This window comes from Tympanuchus pallidicinctus, unplaced genomic scaffold (genome assembly GCF_026119805.1).
Source record: "Tympanuchus pallidicinctus isolate F22 unplaced genomic scaffold, pur_lepc_1.0 scaffold3, whole genome shotgun sequence".
NCBI lineage: Eukaryota > Metazoa > Chordata > Aves > Galliformes > Phasianidae > Tympanuchus > Tympanuchus pallidicinctus.
The window spans coordinates 22,642,780-22,663,589 of NW_026294747.1; the positions used below are offsets into that span (position 1 = coordinate 22,642,780).

General features: G+C 44.4%; 1 protein-coding gene across 3 annotated transcripts in view; it reads left to right on the plus strand.

The window, feature by feature from the left end:
* The window catches only part of LRP4 (LDL receptor related protein 4), a 79,656-nt gene that overhangs the window by 46,229 nt on the left and 12,617 nt on the right, over positions 1-20,810 (plus strand). For 2 of the 3 annotated variants that reach the window (XM_052694772.1, XM_052694774.1), the window contains exons 3-23: positions 1,408-1,524; positions 4,245-4,358; positions 4,818-4,934; positions 7,349-7,477; positions 7,798-7,917; positions 8,048-8,173; positions 10,401-10,526; positions 10,998-11,132; positions 11,298-11,423; positions 12,833-13,063; positions 13,362-13,518; positions 13,858-14,075; positions 14,421-14,597; positions 15,149-15,274; positions 15,972-16,180; positions 16,786-16,867; positions 17,505-17,610; positions 18,513-18,714; positions 19,038-19,227; positions 19,471-19,602; positions 20,252-20,392. In XM_052694772.1, coding sequence (XP_052550732.1) covers positions 1,408-1,524; positions 4,245-4,358; positions 4,818-4,934; positions 7,349-7,477; positions 7,798-7,917; positions 8,048-8,173; positions 10,401-10,526; positions 10,998-11,132; positions 11,298-11,423; positions 12,833-13,063; positions 13,362-13,518; positions 13,858-14,075; positions 14,421-14,597; positions 15,149-15,274; positions 15,972-16,180; positions 16,786-16,867; positions 17,505-17,610; positions 18,513-18,714; positions 19,038-19,227; positions 19,471-19,602; positions 20,252-20,392 — 3,081 coding nt within the window. The remainder of the gene's footprint in view (positions 1-1,407; positions 1,525-4,244; positions 4,359-4,817; positions 4,935-7,348; positions 7,478-7,797; positions 7,918-8,047; positions 8,174-10,400; positions 10,527-10,997; positions 11,133-11,297; positions 11,424-12,832; positions 13,064-13,361; positions 13,519-13,857; positions 14,076-14,420; positions 14,598-15,148; positions 15,275-15,971; positions 16,181-16,785; positions 16,868-17,504; positions 17,611-18,512; positions 18,715-19,037; positions 19,228-19,470; positions 19,603-20,251; positions 20,393-20,810) is intronic. The other variant, XM_052694773.1, reaches the window with a different exon arrangement.

Here is a 20,810-nt window from a genome sequence, read left to right on the forward strand (position 1 = left end):
CTGCAGTGATGTCTTGTTAGTTACAGGGATGCCTATGCCTGCCCTGTTACAGGAGTGACTGAAAAGATGATCTGCTTTTGTGGTTACAAAAAGAGGTGTCTGTTACAGCAAGTCTGAATTTAACTGCTCTGGTGTATTCTTAGGGTGAGAGGCTTTTAGGACAGACGCTTGGTATGAAATGTTGGAGGGCATGCTGTAAAGAGCAGAGCTGTGAATGATTCTGTGTAGTGTAATCCATACTGCTTTCACAGGACGTTGGCAGCAATCCTGTGGTGAATGGAAACGGAGGGTTAAGGAAGCTGGAAAAGCAGAAAACATGACTATTTGTTCTCCTTATTCATTCCTCCTCTTTGTGTGTGTGATTGCTGTCTTCACTGTCTTCTTTAAACCCTCCCACCCCCCTTTGCACTCCCACGTCCAGGATAGCATTGGCAGAAGAAGCAGAAGCATAGCAGGCGAGGGCTGGCCCTCCTGGTGACAGATGGGAGATGCTGTCGGCAGGCTGGGCTGGGATGAAAGGGTTTCAGGCACTGCCTCTGCTCCCCTTCACGTCACTGAGTTAACCTTGCTCTTTGGAGAACACACCTGTCAGGAACAGAGTCTTGTGCAGCCCCTTCCCTACCACAGCTGGCAGCACTTAAAAGCATGAACTTGCCCGGAGTTGAGTGTTCCTCTCATCTGTGGGGGAAGGACAGGGCTGATGCTGCTTCCTCTTGAATTTCATCTTTGTGGCTCCAGGCTTCATTAAATGCTGTGGATCTGTGGTTCCACTCCATTACCACCATAATCCTGTGTAGGAAAGTGTCCCACGCTCCCTCTTCCTTGGTCCCTTCTGGAGATGTCTAGCAGGATTTGAACAGAGGTACACTGAATTTGTCCTCAGCGGTGGATTCCTGCTTCTCCTTGCAGGTTCTTTAGACTAAATTGCTGGCAGAACCTCCAAGCTGAAACATGTGTTTTATGTGTTTTTCTTGCACCTTGCAAAACCGTGTTCCCAAAACCACTGCTTCTTATGGGTCTTACCCTAAAGAATTAACTGTGTTAATAAAACTGTGTGGACTGCATTGTGAAGCATACAGAAAAACGTTGATACTGTAATTTTCCTTGTTATAAAAATGTGCCATAAGAGGATGATAGTGGGCTTAGGGATGAAAGAGAAAAAATAAACTCAGTGGGGAGTAAAGACAACTCCTCTATTGTGGAAAGGTCAGTGCTTCTCTGGGGAGGAAAGACCGGCGAGCTGCAAACTTAGCCTGGCCCACCATCTGAGGCACAGCTCTTCCTCATGACTCAAAAATTCATGTCTTTTGTTTATAAAAGATGTAGCCTTCTTCCACTAGGATGAAGGAACTTTCAGGAAGGAAGTTGACTGCAGCTTCATACTGAAGTGTTTTTCTGCTGTTGCAGTGCTGCCCACTTGCTCCCCCTTGGACTTCCACTGTGATAATGGGAAGTGCATCCGCCGGTCGTGGGTCTGCGATGGAGACAACGACTGTGAGGATGATTCTGATGAACAGGACTGCCGTAAGTCACCTCTCTAAGGGGAGAGGGTGGGTGCAGTGCCTACCTGCCATGGCTGGGGAAAGCTAGCCCTTTTTATTGTGGAATTCTAAGAGTTTATCTGCTGAGGCAAACCCTTGGCTTGCAGTAAGCTACATCCTTCCTCTGACAGAGAGGTGTTCCTGATGTCAGTAAGCCCTCCTGTGTTGGCACTTGGCTCACTGTTCAGAGGTGTGTCCTGGGGGAGGGGATGCTTCTCCGTCCAGCTGCAGAACAGTTTATGCCCCACAGCCTTGCTAGTTAATGTCGCATGAAGTAGTTCCCTGAGCTGAGTGCTTCGTGTCCTCCCCTCTTCATGGAAATGCCTAACCTCTGCCAAATACCAACTGAACTGCTTGTCTGGCTAACTTCCTGTGGCCTCAGGTTCCACTGTCTGACTTTTCTGCTGTGCTTGCTTTTCTGCTGTCTTTGTCCCCAGCGTCTTCTCCCTTCAAACTGAGTTCCCTGAGGAGAGAGAAAGGTGCTGTAGGGATGCTGCCTGCGTGGACAGCAGTTACCCTGAAAGCTGGCTTGTCTGCTGCCTGCAAGGTGCAATCTTCAGAAGAGCTGCCATGGCATACTGCTAGCCGTGAGCACTGCTGTTGTGCTTCTACAGCTTATTAAAACAGGGAATTTTGCCTGAGCCCTTGGACCTTAGCCCTCTCCTTTTGCACTTTTATGTTTTGTTATTTGTGGTTGGCTTCTTTTGGCAAAAGGTGTTCAGGGATGCAGCTTTTCTTCACCAAAACAGATCATCCAGTCTGTACTTGGCAGCATGTGCTGGGGAACTAACGTGTTGCATAGCACTTGATCTTCAGCTTCTTTGAAAATGCATTGGTTGCTGGAGCTGACATCAGGCTGCAGCTAGGAGCGGTATTTTGTGCTGTCTGGTTGATGGCAGCTGCTTGATAAGCATCACCCGGCAGCTCTTGAATTCTACAACAGTTGTGTGTGTGGTACTCCAGAGTGACTCAATCATATCTCAAGAAAAGCATATCAGTATTTTATCAGTTTTTAATCAGTATGCCCCTGTTCTTTGGTATCTCGGTAGAAGAATGGAGAGCAGAGTTCAGGGTTTTAACATCTATTCTGTGTGATATTCTGAATGGCAGGACTAAGCTTAGTTTCCTGGTCCATTTTTGGTGAAAGAAAAGATATGTGGTTCTGGATCATTTTGGGCTTCTATTTTTTCATAAAAAGTTGGAATGCCCGTATATTTAAGGCAACAGTAGAGAAGGGTGTGATCAGAAGATCTGGAGACTAATGAAAGGAGTTGGTTCTGTGAATAAGAGAGTCCTAGGGAGTTGTCCAGACTAGCACTTAACCATAGGAAGATTTATGATGGATTAAAGTCCTCAGGTACTAATTCTGCAGTCCCTTTTTCTTTCCTCACTGGCCTGCAGACAACCTTTTGTAGAAGATTGGCAGACAGAGTAGAGTGAGGCTGCAAATGCTGGAGAGTTTAGAAGAAGTTTAAATTTTCTCTTTCACGTTTCAGTGAATTTTCTCTTTCACCTTTCCTGTGAAGATAACTTTGACATTGTGGGGAAAAAAAGGCGGAGCTGCAATTCTGCCATGAAATGTTTGCCAGATAATGATAGTCACAAAATATCAGAAATGCAGGAATTGGAAGGGACCTCAAGAGATCATTGAGTCCAGGCCCCTTGCTAAAGCAGGTACCCTACAATAGGTTGCAGAGATAGGCATCCAGACGAGTCTTGAATCTCCATAGGAGACTCCACAGCCTCTCTGTCAACCTATTCCAGTGCTCCATCACCTTTCTAATTAGTACGGAACTTCCTGTGTTCAAGTTTCAGGCCACTGTTCCTTGTCCTATCACTACACACCACCAAGAAGAGCCTGGCCTCATCCATCTACCTCCCATCTCCCTTTAGATATTTATAAACATTTATGAGATTCCTTCTTGGTCGTCTTTTCCCCAGGCTGAACAGACCCAGGTCACCCAGCCTTTCCCCATGTGGGAGATATTCCAGTCCTTTCATCATCTTTGTGGCCCTCTGCTGGTCTCCTATTAGATCCCTGTCTTTTGTGAATTGGACAGTCCAGAACTGGCATATTATTCCAAATGTGGCCTCACCAAGAGTAGAGAGGGATCACCTCCTTTGACCTGCTGACCGCATTCTTTTTAATGCACCCCAGGATATCATTGGCTTTCTTGGCCACCAGAGCACACTGCTGGCTCATGGCCAACCTGCTGTCCAACAGGACCCCCAGGTCCTTCTCCACAGAGCTCATCTCCAAGAGGACATCCCCTAATCTGTACTGATGCATACAGTTATTCCTCTTCAGTTGCAAGACTCTACACTTGCTATTGTTAAATCTTATTAATTTTTAAATTTTTAAGGAGGCATGCATTGCCAAAAACGATCACTTGAACTTGACTTGGAACTGTGCAAAAATACCAGCACATGGTGGATGGCTCAGTTACTCTGCTCCATGTCCTTCCTCCAGCCCTTGTTGTCAGGTTTTAGAGCTTGCTGTACCGTCAACATGCAGTTGGAGTGGGAGAGAGACACTCAGTGGCCATCCTGATGTTGATAGGGAAAAGGGAAAAAAGCCTCTCCAACATGGCAGTGTCCTTGCGGGAGGATGTTGCTCAATTTACAATATGCTATGCGTTTGTTTTTCTACTAGATAAATCTTTGTGCCTTACCTTCACCTTATTCTACATTGTGTTCTGGCAGCACCACGAGAATGTGAGGAGGATGAGTTCTCGTGTCAGAATGGGTACTGCATCCGCAGCCTGTGGCACTGTGATGGTGACAATGACTGTGGAGACAACAGTGATGAGCAGTGTGGTGAGTAGTGGTGCTGCCAATATATTGAATGCCCTGCTGATGCTTAAAAAGGCATTGCACAGGCTCCCACCTGTGCAGTTCTAAGATCCCCTTAGTCTGTCAAGAGCTTGCAGCTGGCTCATCAGAGCAAAGTTTGTGTGATATTTTTTTCCCTGGCTTTTTTTTCCTGTCTGCTTGGGATCTCAGGCTGTGGCTCATTTGCCAGGCAAAAATCATTTGTGACTTGTTTTTCCTTGACTTGCCATTTTGAAATCCCATGGATTTCTTTTGAATTCACTACTCTCTGTCTATCAAATGAGCACTGGTGGTTTTGTCCAGGCACTGCATTACATGAAAATGTGTGATTTAATAAGCAGTCATGTTTGCTAATGCCCTAGAAGCCTCAGGACTATGGTGTGATTCTTCCTGAGCACTCTAAGAAAAGTCAAAGATTTTTCTTTTGTATTGCTTTCTCTGCAGATATGAGGAAATGCTCAGAGAAGGAGTTTCGTTGCAGTGATGGCAGCTGCATAGCTGAGCACTGGTTCTGTGATGGTGACACAGACTGCAAAGATGGTTCGGATGAAGAGAATTGCCGTAAGTGCTCTTCTTGCTTTGTAACCATAGGAAATAGCCCTTTGGACCTGCTCTTGTCTTGAGACTTGACACATTTCCTGCAGCAGAGATCAGAAACGAGTCAATTCTGCCTGTGTCAGCAGCTATGCTGCCTTCTCTTGTCTACCCCAGAGGGCACAAGAGGATGGTTTGTCTCTCGTGTTACCTCACAGAAATACTTGATCTGTTTCTGGCTACTTCTCTGTTGCTTCCCATGGCTATGTGACCTTTAGTCAGAGCAGGGGGCTTATGATGTAGTGAATATAGCGGTATATAAAACTACAGGAGATAATGGGCAAGGGGAAAAGGGAGGAAACAATTGCCTTCTTTATCCTCTTGTCTGAATCCTGCCCAGAATTTCTCAGGGGACTCTGCCCACTGATAATATCTTCAAGGACTGCATGCTGCTAACTGGCATGCTGCAAGGGCTCTCTGCACAACCACCTTCTCACCATTCAGGTGCTTTATGCAGGACATAGTCTGATAAGGGATGGTAAACGAGCTAGCTAGAAACTGATTTGACTGATGGGAATGGAGATAGATGGGAGTGTGAGAGCCAACAACAGTTGTCTTTTTTTTTTGTTGTTTTCCACCATCATAGCCTTGTAAATGGGACAAGAGTCTATTATGTCCCTTTCTAACCCCCACTCCCTCTTTGCTGTGTCTCTGAGTGCAGTTAATATCTGTGAAAGTTTCAGTGGTCCCTTCCCCCACCGTGCTCTCAAAGGCATTTTGCAGGATTTGTTCTAGATAGCAGGAAACTTCAAAAAGCTCTGGGAGGAGGGATCAGGGCTGCCAGCTCCTGAAGGGCAGGGGGAGTGGGTGCATGGAGGAGTTGTCTTTTATCTCTCTAGATAATGAGAGTTGGCAGCAAACCAGGGGTTGCAAACGTTTCTAAGCTGGGAAAGAGCTCTAAGAGGAAGGCAGCTTCTCTTCCTCTCCTTTTCCCTCTCTTTTCTTTTTCCTTTGCCTATTGCTTCCCCACAGGGCCACGAATATGCCCTGGGTGAATGAGGGGTGACATTGTTTCAACCTTGCCTGCTATGGAGGTTTGCAGGCAACCTGAGTTGGTGCCCCTGCTCCTCTGAGCTGGAATGCCTCTCAAATTGTAAATGACAGTTTTTTCTGTAAGGCATTTTAGGTATGGAACTTCACTAAGAAACTTTGTTTGGCTACCTCCTTTTATCTTATCTTCCTCAGTGTGGCTGTCATCTTTTTCTTATATCCAGTGCTGCTCATTGTTCATCTAAAACAATGTAGGACAAAGCTGTTCTTTTTTATTTTTCCTTATTTATTTGTTTGTTTGTTAGTTTCTTTGTTTGTTTTTCTAGAGAGTACTGGGGAGTAGGAGAGTCATATAATTTAATCAGAGTACATGAGAATTTATGTCACTGGCTTCACTTTCTCCTCAGAGAAGCCCAAACACTTCTTTCAGATTTCCTTGGTAAGGAGCAGGTTAACACACATTTCAGTACCCAGCCACTGGATACTGGCTGAACTGGAGCTCTTACTGCATGCCTATGGGCATAGTTCCTGTCCCAGATTGCCAGTCTTTGTTTTCCCTTTTGTTTAATAGATCTGTTTTTGGAGCTCCTCAGTTGAAAAGGTCACGTGTCTGAAACGTAGTGTTCATTCTCTGGACAGTAGGAGAAGAGACAGATTCAGTTGTGTGGGACTCATATTTTTCATCACTTCCCACACTGTATGCTGCTGAACAGAGAACAGTGGGAAAATCCTTGACTAGGTTTGTTGGGCTCTGCCTGGGGTATGCTGTTGCTCCTGACTGATAAAACATAATTTGTTTGAGTGATGGCTTGAGAGTGAAGGGATTGAAGAAACTTCAAAGGTCAGGTGCAGAAGTGGGCACTCTGCTGTTTGCTGCTTCCTTTGGTCTTCAGGTGCACATTTTTGTTACAATTTTGAAGGAATTGTGCCGTACTTTAACCTTTCATTCTGATGTGCCTCTATATTAAGAACTACTCAATATGATAGTTTTTATTTCTGTATCTGTTTTTTGGAAATTTAATAACAATTAAAATTCTTTGCAGAGAGCACTAGAACAGTACCTTGAGCACAAGAGAGAAGGTGACACTCATGGATCTTCATCCCTTTCTTCCTTTTTTTTCTTTATTTTTATTTTTATTTTTATTTTTTAAAAGGGTGTTGATTGCACAGTTGCCTCTGTGTATAGCTTTAACCACTCCTCAGTGAAGCACAAACAGCACTCATGGTCCTCTGAGTAATACAAGTCATGCAGAGATAGGCAGCAAGGACTAGCAATTTCCAACACTTTTCCACTGAATACTTGCTAGTCTGTTACTAAGTAGAGAAAAGTTGCATCTAAACTGGATTGTGCCCTGTTACCTTAGGCATATTTTGTTTGATTCCTTTGTTAGCATCAGATGTTCCAGCTGCCACCTGCAGCTTGGAGGAATTCCAGTGTGCATATGGACGCTGCATCTTGGACATCTACCACTGTGATGGCGACGATGACTGTGGGGACTGGTCTGATGAATCTGACTGCTGTAAGTTAGTGCAGAGTGACACATGGGTCCAAACATTTGACTTGCGAACCTAAATGGATTTTGAGTTGGCTGGAAAAACAGCCATCTAATTGATCACACATAAGCTGTCTCTTTCATTATTTTAAATTCAGGAAACTGAAGGTAGTGACAGGAATCACTGCACAGTCAGCATATTTCTGCACACAAGAATTAAAGCAGTTTCCAGGAGGACTCTAGTCCGGACTGGGTTCCGCAATAGTAGAGGAAAAGCGTGGCATTGGGAGATTTCTTGGATGTTCCATTGGTCTGAATTCACTCTATGTTTTTTAATATCTCTGCAGCATCTCACCAGCCATGTCGCTCTGGGGAGTTCATGTGCAATAGTGGCTTGTGCATTAATGCCGGCTGGCGGTGCGATGGAGACTCTGACTGCGACGACCAGTCTGATGAGAGGAACTGCAGTGAGTGCCGGGGACTAATGGGAGTGTTCCATTTCTGCTGAATGCACGGGTGTGCGGGGGAACGCTATTGAAAGTAGGCTCTTCTGATCATTCTTGCTCATCTGACTTTTTTTTTTTTTTGACCCCTCAGCTACATCTGTGTGTACAGCTGACCAGTTCCGCTGTAAATCAGGGCGCTGCGTCCGTTTGTCCTGGCGCTGTGATGGGGAAGATGACTGCTCCGACAACAGTGATGAGGAGAATTGTGAAAATACAGGTTTGGTCTGCTGCCTTGCTTCTTGTAGCTAATAGTTCCATCCTGGAGGCAATGGATTGCCAAGTCTCTTTTGGATGGCTTGACTTCTGTGCTTCTCAAAGTGTGAGATATGTAGGCTATTTTCTATGCTCGCAAACACCTGCAGTTCTAGTGATTAGACTAACTAAAGTGGTTGTGTTTTCACATCAGATCCCTGCATCTTTCTATCCCGTCCATGCTATGATTTACCACAAAGCTTTGAGACTGTTCCACTCAGACTTGTGAATACTAATAATTTTCAAAGTTGCTGCATTTGTTAAATAGGCATGAGTCTAGCTCATGCTTTGTAGGTAATTCTAGGTAGCTTTTGTGTTGCCATATGAAGCTGCCAAGCAATTGTTAACAGGCAGTAGATCAAAAGAAGACGTGTTGTGAAAGTTAAGAAGAAAGCCTTTGTGTTAGAGGTTAAGGATGCCAACCCCTGCTGTCTCCTCTACCTTTGTTCGGGAATCTCTCTTGTTCTTTGTCGTAATCATTTCCCTTATAGATATTCTTTTATATAATTATGGATATAGAAGAGAATTTCATCAGACCCTCATACTACTGTAGTATTCAGGGAATATCTAGAACCTTCAATTTTTCTTCAGTCCTCCAGGTTGTCTATAGCCCTTGTTGAGGAGTAATGAGTACTGGTCAGTGCATTTGTCATAGTGAGCAGAGTCCAGAAGTGTGTTTTAAAAAGTGGGTTTACAGGTGATAAAAGGGATAGTTTAGAACTGTTACCATGGGCCTGTCGAGGAGTGGACAGTGTGTATTGTATAGGAAGAGCTAAGGCTGAGCTCAGAGGTCCTGGAGCTACTGCTCTAGATGGGTCAGCTGTCATGAGGACCAGCATGCAGAAGATGGTAATAATAATCCTGGAAAAAGCAATTGTACTTGAAGAAAAAGCAGTAACTATGTTTCCTTGTCTTAATAACCAAAGTGTTTAAAACGAACACTGAACTGTTGCCACCCTGAAGCCAAATCAAAATTCCAGAGCCACTGAAATTCAACCTCTCCACTTTCAAACAGACCCCACCATGGTTGAGTACACCTATCGCTACCATAAAATTAATGGTGCAGTTCTGCATTGGGTCTACAGTGATAGCAACAAAGAGTTAACCTGGAGGTTCTATTCACAGCAGGACATGTACTGGCTGATCTGATGAGATATAGCCTTAACGTCTGTAGCAAGAGTTAGAAACCTGTGACACTTAGAATTACGTTTTTGTTGGCTGTGGAAAGAAAGTTCCAAGAATGCTGGGAGATCAACTTAAGTAAGAATCTCTATCTTCATTATGATAAATGTGGTCCAAGTTTCAGAAACCTTTATTAAAAGTGTTCCTGTGCCCTGGAAAGTGAGTCTGCATGTGTCTGTGTTCCCAGTTGGTGTGCCCGTTAGTTCTTATTTCTCTTTGACAATCTCACACCTACCCTTTTCCATTCTGCTTACAGGCAGCCTGCCAAGTTATTTTTTTCTTTGCTGGTAACTGTACTGTCTTGTTGTATTCCCAGGATTATCACAATGCCATGATTTGGAAACCACTAACAAAGTCAGCTTGCGAGGTACAAGAAATAAGAGGCAATAGGACAGTGCAGTTATTGCTGAAGAAACAATTAGATTGGCAGAGTCCCTACAAATAGCATTACTTTACTTACAGGAATTCTGTAGTGTCCCTGCCAACAGCAGAAGTTGAAGTGTGTAGCTCATGTGTGAAATCCTGTTGCCTGAGCTCACATTTCAAGGATGCATGTGAATCTCATTCCAAGTCCGTCACAGTGCAGTTAGTGCTGGACAAGACACACATTCCTCAGCAGGCTTAAGATCTATAGCCTTGCTGGTTTAGCATCTCGGATGATTAAACTTGCTCCTTTCTGACACATGCTCAGGAAAGTTGTGGAATCTGGAACCAAATGGAATTAAGCTAAGACCCTGAAGTCATTCTGAGGGAAACTAAATAGCTGGACTTCCAATAAAGCAGCACTGGAGTCAGTCTGAAGGAGAGCTGAGCAAGCCTCTGAGTCAATGTAAAGAAATCTGGAGCAGTAAGAAGTGGAAGATGAATTGAATTCAAGGAAAGAGGAAATGATGGATTTCTGTTCATATATACAGATTGTAACCAGAAACGTTCTTTATCCATTACTTCCCCATGACTGTTGTTCCATCAGTAAGCTCAGGTGTGCTTATATTCCTCTTCCTCTATTGCAGGGACCCCTCAGTGTGCTCCAGACCAGTTCCTGTGTGGGAATGGGCGTTGCATTGGGCAACGGAAGCTCTGCAATGGAGCAAATGATTGTGGAGATGGCAGTGATGAGAGCCCGCATCAAAACTGCCGTAAGTTCTGCAAGTCAGGTCTTAAATATAAATGGAGGCACTGTGTGTGGGAGTCAATTTAGTGTTGCTGAAGGATGTGTGCAAAGAAGAAAGTTTGGGCTGTGTTAATGGAAGGGAGTGTGGGTTGAAGACTGAGGACGCTGACCTTTGTGGTTTTCCAATTGCATACTGCGGAGAAGGAATAATGGGGAGAAGATTATACTCTCAGGTATCAAAGTCTGTTTGCAGAGATAGTGAATCCCCAACCATATTGTTCTGAGTGTCATTGTCCAGATCTTGGGAGTAGCTGCTCCCTGTTGGTTGTGGCCTGCAGGGGACATTTCTGAGTGTAAAGAAGCAGCTTCCCGCACAACCTGTTTCCCCCCTGTCTTGCTTAGCCTGTTCTGGAGGGTGACGGCTGCTTAACAGCTGAGAACACAAGCAGCTGCTTTGTGGTTTCATCTCAGTTGTCTTCATCTATTGCTTTCACAGGTCCACGAACAGGGGAGGAGAACTGCAATGTCAACAATGGTGGCTGTGCTCAGAAGTGCCAGATGGTACGAGGGATGGTGCAGTGCACCTGCCATACAGGTTACAGGCTTCTGGAAGATGGCCGGTCATGCCAAGGTGAGTTTTTGGAGCAGTAGCCTCTTCCCTGCTGCTTTGATGTGTTTGGAGTTGATGGCTATGATGGGGTGCAAATTGGAGCATGAAGGCAGAAGCAAGCTTGTGGTAAGATTGTTAGGCTTGTTAATATCATAATAATTTTATCCCTTTATCTCTAACATGCAGATGTGAATGAATGTGCTGAGGAAGGTTACTGCAGCCAAGGCTGTACCAACAGTGAAGGTGGCTTCCAGTGCTGGTGTGAGCAAGGCTATGAGCTGCGCCCTGACAAGCGTAGCTGCAAAGCTCTAGGTAAACAGAAATTCAGTCTTACTTTAGTGCATGTTTGTTTGTTGGTCCAATTCTTTTAACTTTGCCTTTAATGCTTCACTGGCAACATTATGCTGCTCACACACAAGGAAGTACCTGGATTTATATTAGGTATGCCTAGGTTGTTGGTGAAAACCTGTGAAAATTTTATGATTTTGACTGTGGGGTGGTGTTTCACTGTTTCCTTTCCTTGCCAACAGGACAGCCTCTGCTTTCTTTTCTTATTCCTCGTCATTCCAGGTGGCCTACACCCTGAGACAGAAACAGCATCCTGTTTCTGTTCAGGAGGTGTCTCAGTCCTTCCTTGCCAGTGAAGTTGTATCACACCTCTTTGCTCTGGTTTGACCTTAGATGCTGGTCACCAGTCCTCAGTGGCTACTGTAAGGACATCTGTTTTTTAAGGGCATCTGTACATGTGTTTAACTTGATTCCTCAACTCCCATGATGTAGAAGCTGATGAATTAGGAATTCAATTTCAGGAAATAAGAACGTAATTAGGAATTACCCTAATGATATCCATAAAGAATCATAGAATGGCTTAGAATCAAAGAGACCTTAAAGATCATCAAGCTCCAACTCCCCTGCTGTGCTCAGGGTTGCCAGTCAGTAGGTCAGGCTGCCCCAGAGCCCCATCCAACCTCACCTTGAACACCTCCAAAGATGGGGCATCCACAGTTTCTGTGGGCAACCTGTTCCAGTGCCTCATCACTTCAAAATAAAGATTTTTTTCTGATGTCTAACCTAAATTTCCCTTCTTTTAGTTTAAAGCCATTTCCCCTTGTGCTATAACTAACAGACGATGTAAAAAGTCACTCTGCTTCCTGCTTACAAGCTCCTTTCGAGTACTGGAAGGCTGCAATGAGTTCTGCTCAGAGCCTTCTCCAAGCTAAACAAACTCAACTCTCTCAAACTTTCTTCATAAAGAACTTCAATTATTTTTTTTTTCAGTACAAGTATCTACTGACTTACTTTATATCTGGCTGAGGCATACTTTAACTGTGTCCTGTTTTGCTGTGGTTGGAGGTTGCGGTAGAAGGTGTGGTATAGCTTGTGTGTTTGCATGGCTGGAAGGTGGATAGAGACAAAGGAGACTATAACCTTGCTGCCAAGCGTGTGCCTAATGGTGTGGCTTCAGGTGAGATGAGCTCAAATGGGACCTGGACTGATCACTTCTTGCTGAGTGAACATTTGCCAAAAGTTTTAAAACTGCTCATTTTCAAAGTAGAAATATGTGGTGGGGTTAGGAAAAGAGCTGTCTGAGCTGTTTTCTAATTGGGTGTTGGTTTCTTACTACCAGTGCTACAAGACAGTGTTCTGAGACTTGTAGTAAAGGGAATAGTAGGCAGGACCCTATCAAAGTTCTCTAATGCTGTCTTCTCATATATCCTCAGGGCCAGAGCCAGTGCTGCTCTTTGCCAATCGAATTGATATCCGGCAAGTGTTGCCTCATCGCTCAGAGTATACACTGCTCCTGAACAACTTGGAAAATGCCATTGCCCTTGACTTCCACCACAGCAAGGAGTTGGTATTTTGGTCTGATGTCACCCTGGATCGCATCATGAGGGCTAATCTGAATGGTAGCAATGTGGAAGAAGTGGTTTCTACAGGTCTGGAGAGCCCAGGTGCGTCACCACAAAAAAGGCAAAAGCTTGTTCCCTGTCTGTGGTGTGAGAATAGGGATGGGTGAGTGGAGATAAGTAGGTACCATGCGTTCAAAAAAGAATGCATCTCCTTAAGCGCTGGAATGGGCTGGGTGGAATGGGTGTGAGATAATTGTCCCCCTGGAATTTATCTCTGCTGACAGAGAATAAGATAGGACGGAATTGGGCCTTTCTTGAGGCTAAGAAGGAAAGGAAACTATTTTTCTGAGCAGAGCCTGCTCCTTATTTCATTCTGTGCTTCATTCTCCTCTGGAGATAGGTGGACTTGCTATTGACTGGATACATGACAAATTATACTGGACAGACTCTGGAACATCTCGAATTGAAGTAGCGAACTTGGATGGTACTCACAGGAAGGTGCTTTTGTGGCAGAACCTGGAGAAACCCCGGGCGATTGCCCTCCATCCTATGGAGGGGTGAGTGAAAACTTGACTTCTCAGTGAGCCTTCCATGCAAGGGTTGGGTGAACAATGGTCACTGAGGGTGCCCCTGGGTGCAAGCTCCTTGCTTGGTACCTGCAGTTTGGGAAGCCTTGCAAGGGTTCTGAGGGCTTTAGTCGTACTCTGGACTCTTCAGGTTTCAACAGCCTCAAAGTGCTGGGTGTTACCTTTCTAGCTGTTGCTTCTCCCATGGCTGAAACCCAGTCTCATGCATGAGGTGACAGGATCAACATTGTTTTGTCCTGATAGGAAGTGTTGCAGTGTGCATTAGGTGGGACATTAGTATTCTAATCTGTGTCTCCCTGCCCCCTCCAGCACAATCTATTGGACTGACTGGGGCAACACTCCCCGCATTGAGTATTCCAACATGGATGGCTCTAATCGGCGCATCATTGCGGATACACACCTATTCTGGCCCAACGGACTGACCATTGATTATGCAGGGCATCGGATGTACTGGGTGGATGCCAAACACCATGTCATCGAGAGGGCTGACCTTGATGGACAGAATAGGAAAGCTGTTATTAGCCAAGGTAAGTAATGGAGCTAGGTACTGGAAATGTTCTCTGCAGCAAAGAGGGCATGGTGCTTAGCTGAGTTTCAGAGCCACCTGCTTGTAGGTGATTTGTTATTCTATGGTTATTTATTTTTTAATTGCTGTGGGATGAATTCTGTCACTAATAAGGGATGGGCTTTGCTACCCCAGACATCAGCGGACAGGAAAGAGGAAGTGTCTTGTCACCGTAGTGTAAAATGGATTTGAGCAGATTGACTGTGGCAGTGCCTAAGGGTACTGGTAAGAGTATCCTTGCCTCTCTGCTAGCACAAGTCCTGTTTGTTGAACGTAATGGAAGCCCTGTATTGGATGTCTGTTGCAGGCCTTCCACACCCATTTGCTATCACCGTGTTTGAGGACAGTTTGTACTGGACGGACTGGCACACCAAGAGCATTAACAGTGCCAACAAATTCACAGGCAAGAACCAGGAAATCATCCGAAACAAACTCCACTTCCCTATGGACATTCACACGCTGCATCCTCAGCGTCAGCCAGCAGGTAACTGCAGAGAGAGTAGAGACCAATTCGAGCCGCTTGTAGAACTGTTGCTGCCACCCACCCTTTAAAGCAGGGAGATGTCAAGCATGAACCGAGGGTATTGATGCATCCCCCGCTTCTGTCCGGAGCTGCCGCAGCATTTGCTCCATCCAGCAGCTCTGTTTAGGTGCCTCAGCGGCGGTAACGCCGTGCTGTGTGTTACCGTAGCTCCCCCTACTGGCACTCTGAGGTGAATGCTTTTCAGTGAGAAATAGCTCTTGACTGTTTGGGAAAGATAGGAGGAATATAAGTGAGCGCTAGCAATGACTGACACTTCCCATAATCCGTTTAAATTACTGTAATCTGTTTGGGAAGTACACTTATTAAATGTTTTTCTACTATACTGACCCCTAGAAATGGAGTTACTGCTTTAATTTGACTCCTTATTCTCAATTAGTGTCTGCGTAGACAAGTTATCTCATTCACATGGGGCTTTGCACCTTGCCTGGTGTTTTTCCCCTTTTCTTGCTCTTTGCCTTATGCGTGGTTATTTTTGTCTTTGGCTACTTGAGCAGGGAGAAACCGCTGTGGGGCCAACAACGGGGGCTGTACTCACCTGTGCCTGCCGAGCAGCAAGGATTATACCTGCGCCTGCCCCACTGGCTTCCGCAAGACCAGCAGCCATGCCTGCGCTCAGAGTAAGTGAGGTGGGACCACAGCCTGCGTGTCCAGATGTTTTGTGGGTGGCAGAGGGTTGGTTGTGGGAATATGCAGCGGTTTCTTCCAAGAAGATACAGCTAGATGTGCTGGATAAGATTAAGGGCCATGCTGAAGAATGCCTCACCTTTTTGAGGCATTTCTTTGTTCTGCATTCCCATTCCTAGGCTGGATGGGTGGGGATGCAGAGAAGCTCGGTCTATAGGTACTTACATCAGGGCTGCTACTGATGCCACACTGCCTGCCACAGCTTTTCCTAAAGCTTTCATAGGAGCTGTGTCAGTGATGACCAAGATATTCAACCTTGTGGACTCCCAGAGTTTCTCTTAATTTGCAGCCATGTGGGAGAATTAGGCCAACTGTTGTCCTAGATTCTCAAGAGATGGCAAAGCTGTTTAATTTGGAAATAACGTCTATGCCATTTTTTGAAGAATATGGTTGAATTTGTTCCCTTAGCAAAGATTACCCCAGGATGCAGTTCTTTACTCCTACGCTCCCTGCTGATCCCAATCCCTTATAAGATGATAATTTTTGCTACCAATAAAATCTTGGGCTGTGACCTGTCAGTGAGAGATGATGTGAAGGATTAGGTTTGGATATAGCAGGGAATTGTCTGTGTCTATCACTGTGTTGTTGAACTTAGAGAAATTAAAAGGAGACCTTTCGACCTTTGATCAGGTCTTGACAAGTTCCTGCTTTTTGCCCGAAGGATGGACATCCGTCGGATCAGCTTTGACACAGATGACCTGTCAGATGATGTCATCCCCCTTGCTGATGTGCGCAGCGCAGTGGCTCTGGACTGGGACTCAAAGGATGACTATGTCTACTGGACAGATGTTAGCACCGATTCAATCAGCCGAGCAAAATGGGATGGATCAGGCCAGGAGGTACAGTGTTAACTATGTGTGGAGACCATCTAGCCAGGAGGCTCCTTGTGCATCAGATTTGAAGCCAGTAGGAAACACTGGCTTCCTAAGGAACTGTAGTTCATGTTGGATTTATTGTTCATTGATTTGCCTAGTTTTGGCAATAGTGGGCTCTAACATCAGTGAATACTTAAAACACAAGTTTGGTGTAGGTTCCTGTTTATCTGGAAAACCCTAAAGTGGGAAAAAGCATGTTGATTTACAAGCTGTGGTTGATTCCTCTGTTGTAGCCCTAGAATCTGAGAGGAAGATGTGTTGCATTTTCTGTTACATACAATATTATAACAAGAGCTGCATGCCCTTATGCTATTGTTACCATTAATGAGGCAAACAGAATTCAAGAGTTGGAGTTGTGTTTTGAACAGACATGAAAAACATGTGTAACTTCAAGCATAAGGCTTATTTGAACTAGTAAGTCCTTAATGATCTCTCTCATATCTCACTGTTTTGCTTGAACTTCTGTCCTTTGAAGTCATGTTTGTGAATGAATAGCGCACTGAGTTAGTGCCTTTTCACTAGGGTCTGATCTCACTAAGGATTTTCTTGTTTTTGTTTTTTTTACTTAGGTTGTGGTGGATACCAGCCTGGAAAGTCCAGCTGGACTGGCAATTGACTGGGTCACCAACAAACTGTACTGGACTGATGCAGGTACTGGGCTCTTCTGCTTTACTGGAGTTTCAGTCTTCATTATGAGTAGTGAAAACTGAGTAACAGCTGAATGGTTCTCTGTCTCATCACGAATTTGCCTATTTCTGTCTAGCAAAAAAAGCCCACATGAGATCAAAGTCCCATAAACAAAGGGGAGGTTGAAGCTGGAACCATTAGTTAACCTCTCTTCATAGTGTTCCTGGTACTAATCCTTTAGAAGAGCTTATAGCAGAAGTCAAGTTCCACTGCTCTCTTGCCACAGAGCTTGTATCTGTGTGTGTACACATCATATCTTCCAACACAACATCTTGGGGTGCAGCAGGTAGGATTTGAAGTTAGTTCCCTGTCAGAGTATGAGTTCAAAGAGATATAAGAAAGGTGACTCTTCTCCAGGCGTTGTCTTATGTCTATACTGTATAGATACTTTGATAGCTTAGGAAAGTGCTGGCTTGCACTGACACAGAACTTGGCACCAGTCACAGTCACACAGGTGACAGAGGTGATAATTTGACGACACTTTTCCAGTCAGGAAAAGAAATGGGGGATGGAAGAGAAAGCATTGCTGTAAGGATAGTGTTTACCTTGTCTGTTTTTATTTCAGAGGTGTGTGTCTAATTGTTTCTCTCAATCTTTGTAGGAACAGATCGAATAGAGGTCTCCAACACAGATGGAACCATGAGGACTGTTCTGATCTGGGAGAACCTAGACAGACCTAGAGATATCGTAGTGGACCCTGTTGAAGGGTGAGAGATTCTTTTTTCTGGGATGACGTGGAGATTCTTCTCTGCCTTAAGATGTTAAAGTGCTTTGATTTCATGCAATTATCTCTCTGACTCCTTTGTTCTACATTCTGCTGAAGTCTGAAATTAGAGACCTGATTTTGGATGCTAGTGGAACAAGATAAGCTGGAGTAACTGCGTGTCATGCTGCAAGAGCAGTCAGATATTTTCATTTGTTTATCCTTGGGATCTAACAACTAAAAATTTGGTACAGAAAATGTTGTGAATTAGGCAAACAAGACGTTTATATTTAATTGTTTCACATCTGTGTTGAGTTTATACTCAAGCACTCTGCTTATCAACCACAGTTGAAACAGAAAGATCTCCTCAGGTGTAAATTAGGGCTGATCTTAAGCATGATGTGACATTAGTGACTCATTTGCTTCAAAGCATTGTGTCTGTGGGAATACTGAATGATCAAATTCACCATGGAAAGCAACATTGAGTAGATTAACAGAAACAAATGGTTTCAATAAAAGATTTTGCTTCTTACAAGAGTATGCAGCTAGGAATTGCATGAATAGAAAGAAGAGTGCTTATAGTGTCTTTGACTGGATTACTGAAACACCAGTGCAGCAACAGTACAAAGGGCTAATGGTGAAGACTGGTAAATAACTGGTTAGTTATTAGACCTGTAACTTTTTCCTCCATGTTTTAATAAGGCCAGCACATGGGCTGTGGAAAGAATATCAGTTTGAGTATAATTTCAGGCATAATACAAAAACCCAAGGCTGAACATGAGTATGATGTTAGTCTAATGCTGGTTTTTGCTAGCTGCTGAAGGCTCTTCTCACTACAGCCAGTGTCCAACTGTAATGGCAGTGACAGACATCACGTACTCACTTCTATCTTGGCCTTGTGTTCAGATTCATGTACTGGACTGACTGGGGAGCCAACCCAAAAATTGAGCGCGCTGGTATGGATGCTTCAAATCGCTTGGTGATCATTTCCTCCAACTTGACGTGGCCTAATGGCTTGGCCATTGACTATGAGTCGCAGCGCTTGTACTGGGCAGATGCAGGCATGAAGACCATTGAATACGCCAGTCTGGATGGCAGCAACAGGAAGGTACGGAAAACATCTTTGAGGAGGGAGTCTGGGAGCATGAGGTGCGAGTCCTAGAGCACAGAGTGCTGATGGCCCCTGCCTCTCTTTCCAGTTGAAAGTGAAATCTTCCAAATCAAGACATGCTGAACTGCTTTCACCAGGAGAGAAGTTCCCTTTCAGTTGTAACTTGTGTTTGAGGGAATCTCTGTTTGAGGGCTCACGTTGCCCCATCGCTGCTTGTGCTGTGTCTGTACATTTTGATGTTGAGAAGGGGCAAGGGAAGCCTCTTTTCCTTAGTGACATTTAGTAATGTTTTTTGGTGGGATTGGGGGTGATCTGACTAGGTGCTGATTGGGAGCAATCTGCCTCACCCGTTTGGACTTACTCTTTATGGCGAGAGAATCTACTGGACAGACTGGCAGGCCAAAAGCATCCAGAGCGCAGATAGAAGGACTGGGCAGGCACGGGAAACGCTTCAGGACAATCTGGAGAATCTTATGGATATTCATGTTTTCCACCGGCATAGGCCACCAGGTACAGAACTCACCCCAAGCTACACTGAGCTTAGAGTTTATTCAGTCTGTAGTGTGTGTCACTGCCTCCTGCAAGGAGCTGAGCTATCTGTCAGCCCTCAGTGCCATAAGTCATGGAACATGAGAGCATGAGAATAACTTTCAGCTTGTACTTAAAAACGTCCTAGAATGCATTTCTGTAGCTGATAGACCCTTTCTTGTGCCCATCCTGCTGCTGTATGGGTTCCTGTTGTCTTTCCTATAGTACGTACACCATGTGAAGTTAATAATGGAGGCTGCAGTCACCTGTGCCTTCTGGCACCTCTTCCAAAAGGTTATAGCTGTACCTGTCCCACTGGGATCAACCTACAGTCTGATGGCAAGACGTGTTCCACTGGTGAGTCCACTCTGTAAGACTTTCATTGGGGGTAGATCACAACTACATTCTGGTCCCCTCCATGTTAGAGAACAAAATTTGCTTTTATGCACTTACCTGCTTTACCTGCTTGAAAAGCCAATCTTGATATCTGTACTTTCAGTGTGACAGAGAATTACTATAAAGAAACAATTTGATAATTGTATTGTTGCAAAAGAAATTGTTCTTGAAATTGCATTTGGCAACTAAACCAGATATCACATTTTGCCCATATTTTTGCTCTGATCTTGAAGTGGATTCTTTAGTTATCGGATGCTATATTCTTTAGCAGTTCTGTACATCTTCCTCTTGACCCTTATTTTGAGGATTGCAGAAAACTGTTGATTTCAGGCCATGGTACATCCATTTGCACTCCTTAATAGGAGAACTGATTCCTAATTCCTGTTTCCACTCTTTACCAGAATCAACTCTTCCATGAGTGCACTCATTTTCAACTTGGAAATAAAGAAGCATTTCATGTCATTCAGCCCAGACTCCCGTAGGCAGAGATCTATGACTTCCCCTTTTCCACTTAGATGGATGTCAGCTCCAGAATGCTCAACAAATTATATCTGAAACTGCATGATTTTTTTTTTCTCACTGATAGCTGTTCATTTTCAACTTTCTGCAGGAATGACCAGCTTTCTGATCTTTGCCAGAAGGACTGACATACGGATGGTCTCTCTGGATATTCCCTACTTTGCGGATGTCGTTGTTTCAGTCAATGTCACCATGAAAAACACCATTGCAATTGGAGTGGATCCTCATGAAGGTCTGAACTTCATAGTGTATCCAACTGCCTGTTTGAAAGGCAATAAGTGACGTCAGTGTCTGAATGTCTGAGTAGAGATCTGGGTGCAGATTTTACTGTACATTGTGAACTTGAATAGACTTTTTTTTTCTATTATGTGGTGAAAATGTTCCTTTCCTGATGGGGATGTTCTTATATGAGGACAACCTCAACTGAATGGAAAAAGTCTGCTATATTGAGTAGGGTCCCTGTGCGTTTTGGGTTTAAGAATGCTTTCCACCAACAGAAGCATGCTACAGCAGTAGAGCTGAGACAGTGGCTGTTGGTTTTTACTAGAATCTGATGCAGTGTTGATGTAAACCTGTTGTATAGTAAGATCTGATTGCTCTCCTTTGGGACATTCTGAGAAATAAAATGTGGAACTCTACTACTAGCTTAA